This window comes from Heterocephalus glaber, unplaced genomic scaffold, assembly GCF_053883595.1.
Source record: "Heterocephalus glaber isolate CG9 unplaced genomic scaffold, H.glaber_assembly_v1.0 deba00001537, whole genome shotgun sequence".
Classification (NCBI taxonomy): domain Eukaryota; kingdom Metazoa; phylum Chordata; class Mammalia; order Rodentia; family Bathyergidae; genus Heterocephalus; species Heterocephalus glaber.
Window position 1 is genome coordinate 6,482,858 of NW_028258332.1, and position 14,833 is coordinate 6,497,690.

General features: G+C 46.0%; 1 protein-coding gene across 7 annotated transcripts in view; it reads right to left on the minus strand.

Annotated features, from left to right (window-relative positions):
* The window catches only part of Sema5a (semaphorin 5A), a 483,148-nt gene that overhangs the window by 17,609 nt on the left and 450,706 nt on the right, over positions 1 to 14,833 (minus strand). For all 7 annotated transcript variants that reach the window (XM_087189197.1, XM_004845176.4, XM_021258604.2 and 4 more), the window contains 2 exons: positions 8,225 to 8,450; positions 5,398 to 5,616 (listed from right to left, as the gene is read on the minus strand). In XM_087189197.1, coding sequence (XP_087045323.1) covers positions 5,398 to 5,616; positions 8,225 to 8,450 — 445 coding nt within the window. The remainder of the gene's footprint in view (positions 1 to 5,397; positions 5,617 to 8,224; positions 8,451 to 14,833) is intronic.

Genomic DNA, 14,833 nt, shown 5'->3' on the forward strand with positions numbered 1-14,833 from the left:
CCAGGGCAGCTCAGTGGCAGAACCTTAGAATCGGATGCCATGGAGGAGCTTGGTCATGCCAGCTCACAGCAGGCAGCATGGGGCCCGGGGCTGAATGTGTCTATTAGACGGTGTCACAGCCACACTCTGAGCGAGCCACATCCTCTGAAAGCCCAGCCTTGGCAGAGCTCCATGAGCCTACAGACGGGTGGCAGCAGGTACTTGAAAGCTACCTGCTAGTCCTCGGGGAGAAGCAAATCAAGCCACAAGGAGCTTGCACCACACGCCTGCTAGGGTGGCTATGATTATTTTAAGTGAAAGTACTGGCCGGGGTGAGTAAAAATTGCAGCCATTAGACACTGTTTGTGGGACAGTGAAATGCTGCAGATGCTACGGAAAATGGTACAGCCATTCTTCAAAGACTTACAAATTGAGTTCCCATATGACCCACCATTCAATCCTATTTCCGGGTACACATCCAGAAATTAAAATTGAGCTCTCCAAATAAACTGAAACCGGGAGCATAGCATTCCTTGGTTCATTACAGTACTTACCCTACACAGTAGATAAGATATACAAACATTGAAGGGAATGGATAAAGCAAATGTGGTATGCAGATACAAGGGAATATTATTCAGTCTTTACAAAGATCATGCTATGTGCCAGAACATGGACGAGCCCGAAGGAGATGCTAAATGCAGAAAGGCAAGTCCTCATGAGCCCACTCACATATAGTATTTAAAATAGCCAAAGCCAAACAAGCAGCGAGTAAAATGGTGTTTTCCGGGGTAGAGAGGAGGGTTCATAGAGAGTCACTGTTGATGAGCAAGTTCTGGAGATCTGCTGGACCAGACTGGACATCTGGCTGCCAATGGCGTCATACACTTACGCACGCATTCAGAGAGTAGATTTCATGTTCAGTGATCACAACTTAGTAAAAAAAAAAAAACCCTAAAAGATTGATGTGCTTATTTGCCAATTTGTCATAATCATGCAATTTTAACAGTCTCACTCAAGGAAGCTGATGTACATACACACGCTCTCCTGAGGTATTTCAAGGAGCATTTGCTCCTCTTTATGCCAACTCACATCTGGCCTAGTTTGATGTTCCTCCCTGGACACAAACACAGCCATCCTTCTGGGATCATGATAGCTTTCCTCAGCATGGATGGTCCACGTCTGGACAGAGAGAGGAAGTGCTGTTGGAAGTGTGCACAGTTTGGGGTGCATGTGAGCGTCCCACTGGGGAGCACGAATTAGGGGCTCACACCATCTCTACCTCTTCCACTGCCCTCAAGGATGTGCTTGAAGAACTGGGAAGTGGGTGTTTCACTCTTGCAGGCAGTTTCCAGGGCTATAATCACCCTATGCCCTGAACAATTTCAAACCTGGCTTCACGTCCTGTCCTTTCAGTGCTGTCCCTGCGTCACAGTTTGAACCCGCACCACCACCCCGCTGCCCCGGAGCACTGCCTCAGAGATGTGGACATGGCGTTTGTGCAGGATAGAAGAGCACATTGAATTCTGCAGAATCCATTCATATCAGGAAGGCTGATGCATTTCTAAAGTGGAAACTACAGAAAACAAAGCTTAACGCAATAGCTTTCTTTGTGACAGGGCATTTAGAACTCTGAATGGGGATGCAGGGACTTTGGGGTCAAGGATGCAAAACAAACGAGTAAATGAGCAAAGGATAGTGCTTCAGGGGTGGAATGAGGCTGGGAATGACAATAAAAATAGCAGTAATAATAACAGGAGGAGGAGGGGGAGGAGGAGGAGGAGGAACAGGAGTAGGAACAGGAGAAGAAGGGGAAGCAGAGACTTGGTAAGTTTTCCACTTACAAGGGCCCTGGGAATGTTCTCAAAATCTCAGGTGAGGCACAGAGAGTTAGGTTGCAGAGACATGAGTGGGGAGCCGAGAAAAGTCAGGGCAGACTGGACACAGGCCGTGCCCATCACCAGAGTCTGAGTTCACATAGCTCCCGGCATTTTCACACCAAAATGCTTCGTGAGAATCATCTCATGGCTTGTACCACCCTCTGATTTACCTAGGAAAGCCCAGCTCACGGGAATCCTGAAACACACTCAAGCTCAGATCCATGTTCCTCTCAAGGAATCAAAACAAGTAATTATGGGGAATTATTTTTGGTCAAATGAAATTCATGGTTTAAGTCAATGGAAGAGGACAGAAACTCTTATTCCAGGAATCCTAGCTAAATACTCCCTCACTACAGAAAAATAAAACAGAGTATAGTTACCAGTGATCAAAGACAGCAGAATCAAACGAGACACACCTGTGTTGGGCATCCTGTGCACACCCAGGGGAAGAAAGTCTGGCACTGATGGTCTCTCAGAATACGCGAATGTGCAGTGTTGATTCCTGCAACCCGCATGTGGCATGGACCACAGGGCTTCCCACTGAAGGACAGCAGGGCTCTCTGTTTCCCTAAGGATCTCTGAGAACCAGGCTCCTGCACCAGCCATGCAGCCACCAGCCCTGCATGAGACAGTGTCCTTGCACACCATGGGTGACGGGCAGGCGTTCCCCAGAGAGCACACACTTGTCAGATTCTCCTGATTCAGACAGTGGCCCCTCCAGGACTCAGTGTTCCTCCCTCGCGTTTATTGTTTGCAGAACAAAGACCACATGGGACCCTTTCAGTCAAATATGCTCAAAAGAGTTTATGTTTTCTGTGGAAGGCTTTATGGGGCCTAAAGAAAACTTTGAGGTTGTTTTCCTCTTGTTTAAATACTGCAGAGCACTGAAGAGCCACCTTTTGCTTACGTTTGTAGGTCAAGGTCTGGATTCTTGGGCACTGAATCAATCATGACATGAGGAAAAGGTGTGAAGGAGAAGCAGCTATTTCTCCACATTGGAAACCATCGACGTACAGAAGGCGCTAGTTAGATGAACCCAGAGCATACAGAAGGGATCAGTTGACCCTAGCATCATCATCTTTAAAACCTTATTATAATTTAATATACACATGAGAATTGGAGATGAAATTTTTCATTGATTAACTTACAGGGTATTTTATGTTCCCCTAGATTAAGATTTATTTACATTCTAAATCAAAATGAAAAACTATTTTTAATGGAACACAAGATCCATTTGTAATTGTTCACTAAGACCCAACAGGGTTAAACCAGAGAATGTCTCAAATGGGTAAAAACAGCCTTATGACTGCTTCTCCAGGACGGTGCAGCTGAGCTGCTGGAGCTCTGGGCTTTCTGCTCTTCCTTGCTGAGCTACATTCTGGTGTATTTATAGGAATTTTCTAGGAGGTCAGCGGGAGAGTTGACATGTGCACTATCCAGCCTTGAATGCATCCACTCCTTGGTAGAAAGTGACATGGGTGTTCTGACTAATTCCACAACACTTTTGGGAATCTTGGCTTTTAAAGGAAAATGGGGGGCAGAGCTATTTTGAGATAACTAAAAACATCCACAGAGGATGCTCCAAAGTATCTCTGAGAGAGACAGGGACTCTCAACAGGAATGAGGGCAGTGTCTGAACATCTGGAGGAATCTTCAGGCTCTGCTGATGGCAGTAAGGAATCTGGAGCCTGAGGAGGGGCAGGGAGTGGAAGGATCCTGACATTCCCAGACACCCTCCCTCCATCCAGTTTACAGCTGACTCAAATCTAGCCATATCACCCACGGGCCTCCTCCCAGCAGCCGGGGAGGAATCTTCTCACTGGGGCTGTGGGAAAGACAGGCTCGGTGACCTTTCCCAGCCTCAGCATCAGCCTGGCTGGGAAAGTTGGGTGTTCAGAGGAAGATTCCCTGAGGCTGGAGAAATTCAGGAAGAGATGCCCTAGGAGGAGTACAGCTGTAAGAGCAGGGACATCATTGCAAGCCTCAGATACAAAGCTGGGGACGTGTTATTTTCACTTTTACCCATCCATCATCTACCTGTCCATCACTGGTCCATCCATCCACCTGATCATTCATCCATCCATTCATCCATTCAACAAATCCTCGTTAAGCAACTACTGTAAGTCAGTTTCCCACTCAAGGAACTCAGAAAGTTGTGTGCACCTATGGAAAAAGATGCTAAGACCTTATGCCTTCAAAGCGTTGTACTGATGTTTGGAATGACTCCCCGCCACACACACACCACCTCCCACACACCATCCCTGCTTGTCAGTGTGACTAACTCCTGTGTTCCCCTCAGACTCAGTTCAGGAGCAACCTGGTTGGTGTCACTGTCATGATTCAAGGTCAGTAGGTCTTTGGTTGGTGTGGCCACTGCATGGTGTCACCAACTTAGCCATCAGGTTGGCATCATTCTCAGAAAGGGTCCTTCCTGACCTGGACTGCAGCACTGTGTCTTTGCATACACTCTGTGAGCAGCACAGAATGGGTCATCCAAGAGCGTGTGCTGCACAGGATGAACAAGGAAGGAGAGGAGATGAGGGCAGAGCTTGTTTCATCATCATTCAGGCTGCGCTGGGCCTGGGCTGGAAGCTGAGGCTGCAGCAGTGGTGAGTGAGACGTCCTAAGAATCTCCACCTCATAGGGTCCATCCAGACAGAAGGCAAAGGCAATACTCTGAGCGACAGATGGAGATCGGCAGCTGTGAGGTACCAGGGCCCAGAGCCTGTGCCCGTGGGAAGGGCAGTGGAACCCATGGAGGTGACAGGGCCCCACCCAGGGCAGTGCCAGGAGGAAGGCAGACACAGGGTCAGATGCTGAAGGAGGAAGGCAGAGGGACTGTAACCAGCGTCTCATCAAAAACCCTGAGCTCCTAGGTCTCATTTTAATGTCCTCATGCTTGTTCGGGATTTGGTGGCATGACAATGTGGGGAGGACACAGGACCCAGTGGTACTGGGGAGGGCTCTGTACTCACACCACACCCCGCCACTGTGACCTGGAGGAGGATGCGGGGGCGTCTCATGGGGCCCTGGGCCCACTGGGGTCCAGAAAGCAGCTGACATGCATTTCAGGGACACCACACATCTCTCCAGACCATCAGGCACAGGGCCGAGGGCCCACAGAGCTTGCAGTGGCTCGTGGGAATGTTTTAATTTGTTTTAGAAACAAAATGGAAAGAATGAACACAATCCAGCCCAGACCATATTTATCTCTCTGCCAGTGCAATCTAGAGAGAGGAGGCCCTTGCTGGGTCCATGAAAGCCACAATCTTAGAAATCAAACTGCTTGGTGCCCTGAAGAGGGGCTGAGTGGCAAGTTTAACGCGCGATGGAGTGGCTGGATTTGGCGTCAGATGAGCGGCACAGAGTGGGGAATCGAGGACTCCTCTATCATTCTTCCTGTCCCCTCCTTTTTTCCTTTTTGGAGACGTGGTTAATCCCACAGGGACTGATGCTGCCTATGAGCGCGCCTGGGTGAATTAGAAGCCCGCCCAAGGTGCCCGACTGTCCTGCTCCTTTGCAGAGGACGACGTGCACTCACCTGGGCAGGGCAAGATGTTGCACTCCTGGTACTCCACGGACGGGCCCAGGCACGGCATCCCTCCGTACCTGGGCTCCGGGTTGTTGCACACGCGCTTCCGGTTCCGAATGCCCCTGCTGCAGTCGCGGCTGCACTGGGACCAGGACGTCCAGGCTGACCACGCGCCGTTGACTGTGTGGGCCGAGTACCGCCCTGCGCGCAGGAAGTCCCCGGAAAGCCCTGCGGAGGAAAGGCCAAGGATGACCGCGGGGCTCAGCCAGGGGCCTCGGCCTAGCCTGGCCTCTTTCCGTCACTTTATGCCTGCAATTACCTTCTCCAATCCAAGGAAACCCTTTTCACACTCCAGAAGCCAAAAACTAGTACAGCTGAGTGACAACCTGCTAGAACCTGGGCTTCTTTCCCACGGCTGCTATGCACAAAGGAAGCTCCATTTGTCAGTGTGGCGAATTCCCTACACAGTTATTCGGTCCTGTATTGGTTGTCCATTTATTTTACGTAGGAACCTCTAAAGAAAATTGACCTTTCTCACTTCCCATAGAAATTCTACAGCAAACTGCCCTCAGGAACCACGGGTTAGTTTCAGACATTTGCTAAGCCTGCTTCTTCACGAGGGGCCGCATTAACCGCTCATGGGACACAGGCCACAGAGACACCTCTCTGCTTTAGAGAATGCATGTCCTGCATTCTCTAAACGCACCCCTGAACAACTCTGCCAATGTCTCATGTGCCTGTTAGGTTTGAGCATACTTGCTGACAACTGTTTTCCAAGAACCAATGGACCAGTGGCAATAGCAGCAGCTGGAATCCAGGGTAGGTGGGAAAATGGTCTTCCTCATATGTCAGCCCACACTCTTTGCAGACTTACTATATATTAGGTCTGCTGGGAGCAGGCAATCCCTTAAACAATCCTAGTCAAAATGTGTGTTTAATTTGATGAAAATCCCTCTCCAGTTACAATAAAAATATTCAATAATTTCCTCAGCTTTAGGCCATGGAACACAAGTTTTAACAAATGCCTCTAAGGATGTAGGGAAGTTCTGAGGACTCATAGTCAGGAGAAAACAAACATGACCGTAATTCTGCACACCCTGGAGTAACTTTGTTGTTTACTTTGAAACTCTGCCTGTGAAATGTAGGCCAGGTATTCTTCAGAGAAAATGAATTAGAAGTGCTTTTCTGTGATGAACCAGTATTTTGTGGGTAATCAATAAAGGACATCTCTGAACAATTAAGCCTCATTTTGTGTGGTCAGAGGCAAATGAGTCCAATTTTCTGTTCTGAAGATGTCAATAACAAAAGGTGAGGATGGCCATTAGGATTTAAAGCCATTAAGACACAGGAAGTTCTTTCCAAGCCATGCCCAGGATACACTTTTGGAGAAAATATAGAATGTCATTTATAAATGCATTTTAAATGTTTCCATACTTTAGATTATTAACATTTAAAACAAACATTAGCTTTGGCTTTATCTGCATCCAAGAATAGAGAAATAAAGAATATAAGTTTGAAAAAGAAAAGCTAATTTTAGAGAAACCATTGTTCATTTTTCTCCCCTTCACTTGCTGCCATGAGAAATGAGACAATTCAGTCTGCTTTGAAATTGGGGAATAAGTGAATAAATCGAAAAGAGGATTGCCAGAGTGGCAATATACTATAAGAAGATCAGTTAGATGTAAACCAGATTAACAACTAATAACACCTTAGCATAAGTGTGCCCCAAGCAATGCGCATCTCCACCTTTAAAAAATTGCACGGGGCATAGTTATCTTTAAAAAATTCATGGTACCCACTTATACCAGAAAAAATTCTGAAAGGCCTGAAATCTTTATGTGAAATCTTGTGTTTTATATCATGACGCTAACTGGAGATTGCAGGATCATCCCTTACAGAGTGCAGACCTTTAAGCTGGGCCTTTGGTCATCTTTTACCTAGAGTTTCATCCTATGTGAATTCTGCTAATGATGTTGAAATTTTACAAGATTAATAAGGAGCAACTGTCATTCTGTTGCTCATTTTTCTAGGTGGGTGGTGGTGGTTTTATTTATGTTGTATGCTTATTTTCATAAAACCCTTCATCAGTGTGACAACACTGTATTCTTTTAAGAGACAATAAGTGTGTGCGATCCTTTAACCACAGAGAGCAGCCCTCTGAGGTAGCAGGGGTGGATGCCAGTAAGGACAAAACACTGGACGAGAAAGTGCTTCTAAAGCAGAAGGTGCTTAGCAGGAGCTGCCAGCCTCCACCCGGCCAGGCAGGCCCCAGCTCCCGGGAGCCGCTTTGGGGACCTTAGATCTGTAAGAGTAGCTGGTGGTCACCATTTGGAGCTTTCCATTGCAACACAGGGAGATTTACTGGGCACAGACTCCTCTGGATCTGTGAGAAGCACAGTGCTACTTTGGGGATCAAATTCAGAGTCAACTTAATACAGTATGCTTCCTCATCACGGCTCCATGGTTTCAACCACAAGCCAAAAATATTGGTATTTGTCTTGACTTTTTGAAGAGGGAGACCACATAGCTTTTATTATATTTTATTTTTATAGTTGTTCTATTTTATTTAGGGTTTAGTGTTGCTAATCTCTTCCTGTCTCTTGTTGTGCCTAAAGTGCAATCGCTGGGAGCCTCTGAATTATCCCCCACAGATAAAGGGCTAAATTCCTATAGTAAAGGTCTTTCCTTCAAGTTAATTCTACTCTGCAAGATCATTGCAACAAGAGCTGCTAAGCATAATTGCAAAGAAAACCGCCCTGTGTGTCTGTCTGTGACCGTCAACACAAGAGCAGGCCTCTGGATGGGAGCAGTCAGTCCCTCTGACACTGCGACTCACCATCCGTGGAGCAGCCGCTGGTTCCGTCACTAGAACAGTACCGCATTTCGATTCTCTGCCTTCCCACCTCCAGCAGGTTCGGATCTGGCAGGCGGGCTTTGCAGGTGTATCGGAATCGCTGCTCATAGTGGCCGCCATTGTCAGAGATGTTGACGGGCGTCCATGGTGTCCAGGGTGTGGTTTTCTTCAGCTCGGGACACGGGTTGGTGTTGCAAGGCTGGTACTCCTGGAGGGAAAGGCAGAGTTTCTTACCCTGTGGCATGAATCTCAGGAGGAACTCCTTTCTTTTAAAGAAAGATAAGGTTACCCAAAATGTCAAATCCTAAGATACTCAAAGCTACTCTACAAAATTAGAAACATATTTATGTGAAAATAGGCATTTTGCAGAATGGTCAGTACTCCAGTCATCTCCAAGTACAACTGGCAGTTTCTCAAGCATCAACAATGACTTTAAATCAATAAACAACATCACATGTAAAAAGAATGCTGATTCTGTGTAAAACATCTTCATTTCACTTGATAGGTAACTCAAGAAGCTGGTTATTCTGATGGTAAGTTTGGGTGTTTTCTTTAAGAGTTTAAAGTTAATAGGACAGAAGCATATTTTTCTTATCAGACTACATAATATTTGTTAAGATTCATGGATATTATAAGCCCTGGAATTATAGATTCAAAGCACTGGGGTCTCTGAGTATCCACATGGAGACACAAAACTGATACTTCAATCTGTAAGATTTCTGCACTTCCTCTATGAATACAACGTATGGTTTTCCTTCCTTTCTCTCACTCCCAGGTACCTTCCTTCCACCCAGCAATGGAAGGGTCCTGGGGAGGGGAGCAGAGAGTGGATCTGAAGGTCTGCTGAGTGGGCCAGGCTATGGGACTTGGATGGGGGCAGAACTGAGGACTAGGATGATAAAAATCTGCCTGGGACACTTGCTAATTTATTTGACAGTAACTGTGAATTCTGTAGCCTCACAGTAAGAATCACAGGGGTTAATCTTTCATGCAGTACTACATCACAAGTCTTCCATCTGACAATAAATGATGTTCTACTAGAGGGAAAACCAACAGTACATATACTTACTTGTGCCCATATTTTAACATATTTTTAATCAATGTTAGCTACACATATAAAACAAGAGTTAAATCACTCTCTAAGTTTTGTTATAAGAAAACTACTCTGTACTTTCCCTATATCTTTCAGTTGAATATTTTTGTATTTACTTTCAGAGTGCTAATGTGAATTTTCCAGTATTAGGCACTGTACATTAGCCATGCACCATGGAAAAGCAGGACTCTACCCTTTCCTGTCTGACACCCTTCCTGTGCCTGTTACATTCCTGCAGTCTTCCCATCTCCCACAGTCTTCACATAGTTACATCTTAATGTCGGTTAGATCAAATCCAGTGTTTGTACTAATCACGAGGTGAGGACCATTCATGCCAGAGGGATATGGTAAACTGTGATTCACTTCTATTCCTGTCTTGTTCGCTTCCAGTCCAACTCAAAAGTTCTCTTGTGCTGGGGATTTAGCTCAGTGGTTCCGCCATCTGCCTTGCAAGCGCAAGGACCCAAGTTCGATCCCCGGTACAAAAAAAAAAAGGCTCTCTTGTGTTTTAGGAGGTGGTTCAGTTTCTATGAACTTGTCACTCATTCACCAGATATTCTGCCAGGCAGTGACTGTACCAACTGCAGGACCGAGGTGGGGCCTGGCTGGGTCATTGGACAGAGAAAGCTGTCAGAATCTGAAGCCTTTCTTGGGGCGCTCTGCAGGGATGCCCTGGTGTCCCGCTCTGCCTGACTGTGGGGCAGAGTCTGCAGGCACCAGGGGGATGAAGGAAGGGAGAGAGCTGGGCTCTCCGTGTCTAGCTGCCAGTTATTCTGGGCATCAGCCTTTCTCAGTTCCAGCCCCCAGTGCCCTGAGGCCCAGAAACTCTTCTGTTTTCTCTCCAGAGAATAAACTTCCTGCTTTTTGACAGATAAAATAGGTCTAGGACTCTTCTTTTTTTTTTTTTTTTCCCTAGCCCTCCCTTCACCCCCTCCACCCTTCCCTATTTACAAAGACTTTATTTCCATTTTTTCTGTTTCTCATCATTTTTCCTTTCCCTTCTTTCCTTTCCCCCGCCCCTCCCACTGCCCCTACCCCTTTGGACCTTTTCTTCCTGTTGTGCATTATCGATTATTCATTCTAATCATTGGTACATTTTAGGTATACAATATAATGACATTCATCGTTGGAAATTTGCACCTTTACATAATTTCTCTTGGTTCCTATCTTTCACCCTAGGACTCTTCTTAAAGAGGAAGGTAGGTCTGCAGGTCTGATCACTTCTTAAATGCAAACTATTTTGCCACTAGCAAAGAACGTGAGGGTACTGATTCCTGAGCTCTCCGGAGTCAAGGCTATGAACTGGGATGAATCTTACCACCCATGAGCTAGGCATGGCCAAGACGTTTCTAGTTTCTGCCTAAGTAGCAACATTCGTCAGACTCCGTGTGTCGATACTGCCTGCTGTAATTTATTACAACGAGAAGCTACAAAGCTAAACCAGTGGAGAGAAAAGGCACATGTGCGCTGGTGCCCACGAAACCAAGCACCAAGAAGGTGGCTCTGGTGACACATGTGAAATCTGTCTCTGTGAGGGAAGCTCACCAGAGTCGGGGCTCAGGAGTTTCACTGGGGTCTGGCACGTTGACCTCTCTGTCTGTCATGTACCCAAATTTCAGACACCCCCGAGGGCCACAGCTGTTCAGTGAGTGCCACGCTGTTTGCACAGAGTTTGGCATAGTAAGCCTGTTGTCATCCCGGGCATGGTGAAATCTTTCCCAAAATCCAAACTTCCAGACCCCAGTCAGTGCAGACCTTGCAAACTAGTTGGTACGGTCTGGGTTGGATGCTGAGTCAGCGCTTTTCTGCAGCTCCCTTCTGCAGGTCTTGGCTTCATTCACCTTGGATATGTTTCCCAACTGCATTTAAAAAATAAAATCTAGCACTTTCTCTTTCTTTTTTTCTGTCTTTGGAGGATTATTAGAGGATTGAAAAAACAAACTTGCTAATGTTTAATTAGCAAATTTCCAGTAGAGAGAAAGGTAGCTGTCCATGTGTGCCCATACCACTAGCTTTAACCAGAAGCACAGTTGCTACTTTGTTATTGTTCTAAATATCCCTACGAGGTTTCTTTTCTTGTAATCTATCCTTTATACATGTATATTTTTTACAATGGACACTACTCAGGAGTTCTTTGTGTTTGTAACATCATAGTCTTTTATCAGGAAATATGTAAAGCATTCAGGGTCACTTCTGTACTATCTGCTCCCATTCCTCCTGGTTCATGCATCTCCACACCACCCAAACTAGAAAGACAGATGACGTCATTCTCCTCCATGGCCAGCATCTTCATTACAGCATCTTTTGGATGCTGACTCTTAAATGAAAACATAGCTCCAGCAAATGCCATGAGTCCAATCCTGTGAAAAGCCTGATGTAGCATGTGTGTGTGTGTGTGTGTGTGTGTGTGTGTGTGTGTGTCTTTCACCTGGCAAGAAGTCTGCATGGCAGGAATTCAGGAACTCTTTGCCCCAGCCCTTCTGTGCTCATAGTGAGGGCACTGTCACCCCTGGATTGAAACATTTACACCACGATCCTTGCTGTTGTCACTCCATGCCAACTTGGCCAGGCAAGTGTCCGAGGACTCACAACATATGTGGTTTATGGACTTCTGTGTAAAATGTGCAGTTTTAGGCAGCGGTAAGGTTTATCTTACTTATAAAATAGTAGGATCCAACAGTTCAGTGAACATAAAACGTACTCTCAAAAGTCGTAGTACTTCACACTGGAAGTTGCATCTTTTCTATGGAGATGAAGTTAACTCGACACCCGTGAGTGGTAAATATTCTTGGGGGCTGGCTCCTATGTCTAGCTGGCATCTCTGAGCTGGTCTGGGCAGGAGAGGACACCACAGGCCCCAGTGGTGGGCACAGCTCCTGGCTCCTCAGACCTAAGCCTCCAATATCTACATCTGTTCTTTGGTTTTTATTTTCTCATAGAACAGATTTTAACCTGAGACTTGAGACTTCTTCCAAATGGTTTTTGAGGTTTGATTATGATGCAACCACTTGAAGTATCGAATCATAAAGGGTTGGGAAATGATAAGGTCAATCTCTTTCCTATTAATACAGTAACCAAAATGATGAAGTGATTCAATTCACTTGTGATAGCTTAGATGGATTAACTGAATCCGTATGCTACAATTTACTGGTTTACTGATGCTATAACTATCCAAGTTTGAATGGAACTAAAATACCATTATTTTTCATACTGAAGAAAAATGGCTTTTAAAAACTATTCTAGGGAGCTAATTGCTCTTATTTGCCACTTAGGATTCTTAACGGTCTGGTACAAATTATAAGATAAGAATGGTTACTAAAGCAATTTTAAACAATTCCTCCTAATATGTACCCCCATGAATTCCCTATCCCAGGCGACAGTGACAAACCTTCCATTTAAAAATTAATCCAGAACCTGTGAGTCTCTGGGCTGGTTCTCCCTCACTTCAATGCCAAGCCCCATAGACGAAGCCTCCTGTGTTCATGCTCTTCTCTCCACTCTATTCGCCTCGTTTGCTTTGCAGGCCACCACCACTGCAGGCCTGTTTTATAGACTCAAAGCATGTAGACACGCCCTACTGAGGTCCCGAGTCATGGGGAAGATGCCGAATCACCCCGCTGCAGACAGGCAGGTCTGTGCATGCCCTACCGAGGTCCCAAGTCGCGTGGAACACACCGAATCAGCCTGCGCCCCGGCAACAATCCACTGGACCCCATCCCCCGCTCGTCTGTACAGCCACCTGGTTCCACACTACAAAGACGCAGAGGACACCGGACCAACAGACCACAGTACTGAGTCCCGATGCTCCCGGCCCAGAGGTAGGGGCTTCTGAGCCACCGTCCCACTGCTCCTGGTCCAGAGGAGGGGGCTGCCCGGTCACCATCCCTCCTGCTGCTCCCAGCCAGAGGAAAGGGCTTTTGGGCCACCTTCTGTCTTGCTGCTCCTGGCCCAGAGGAAGGGGCTTCTGGGTCACCATCCCTCCCACCACTCCCGGCCCAGAGGTAGGGGCTTCTGAGCCACCATCCCACTGCTCCTGGTCCAGAGGAAGGGGCTTCCTGGCTACCTTCCCTCCCGCTGCTCCCAGCCCACAGGAAAGGGCTTTTGGGCCACCATCCCTACGCTGTGCCCGGCCCCTGTCCCACCTCTCCCAGCTCAGAGGAGGTAATCTGTGAAGGCACTAACAGGCCCCCCTCCAGGTGAAAAGAGAAAACATGTAAATAAGTCTAAAAACCAGACTTCCAGATCACCTACAGCAACCCCAAAGGGAAATGAGATGGAACACTCTGATACTCAACCACCTGGATCCACTGAACTGGCAACAAAAGGGAATCTGGAAAAAATGAAATCAGAAATAATTTCTCAGATAACAGGAGAAATTGTGCCCCTAGTGCAAGACATGATTAATAAATCTAGAGAGGAGCTGAGGAACATGATGGAATCCCAACATAAGAAACAAATGGAATCCATAAAACAGATGCAAATAGATTTCCAGGACATGAAAAACTCCACTGAAAGTCTACACAGCAGAATGAGCCAATATGAGGAGAGAATTTCAGATATAGAACATACGATTGCAATTAGTGACCAGGAAAAGAAAAATTGCTTCAAAATTATAAGGGAACATGAGAAATCAATCCAGCAGCTGCTAGATGATGCAAAGAAGAATAACATAAGACTGATTGGGCTCAATGAAGAAACAGGAGAGAGTGGAGATGACATAAAAAATCTCTTCACAGAAATAATGGCAGAAAACTTCCCAAGCAGGGGAAAAGAGCTTGACATACAGATAAGTGAGGCATATAGGACTCCAAATAGCCTTGATCAAAAAAAATCTACACATAGGCATATAATTGTTAAGATTCCAGAAACTCAACAGAAGAACAAAGTTCTACAAACAGTTAGAGAAAAGAAGCAAATCACATACAAAGGAAAGCCCATCAGAATCACAGCAGACTTCTCAACACAAATAATCAAGGCAAGAAGAGCTTGGAGTGACATATTCCAAGCCCTAAAAGAAAACAGCCTCCAACCCAGATTGATGTACCCTGCAAAACTATCTTTCAAAATGGATGGAGAAATAAGATACTTTCATGACAAAGAGCACCTTAGGAACTTCGTGGATACCAAACCAGCACTCCAAAGAATTTTACACAATATCCTAGGAACAGACATTGAGGATCACAACCCCAGGAAGCAAAGCAGAATGAACCCATCTGGCATGACAAGAAATTAAATGTAAAGGGGGAGAACCCAACAAAGACAAAAAGTCATGGCAATGACAAGTCAATACGTTTCAGTTATAACCATCAATGTTAATGGTCTCAATTCGCCAATCAAAAGAAATAGACTGGCAGAATGGGTCAAGAGGCAAAATCCAACAATATGCTGCATACAAGAAACACACTTAATTCAAAAGGAAACTCATAGACTGAAAGTTAAAGGGTGGAAAACAATACTCCATGTGACAGGAACCTGAAAAAAAGCAGGAGTAGCTATCC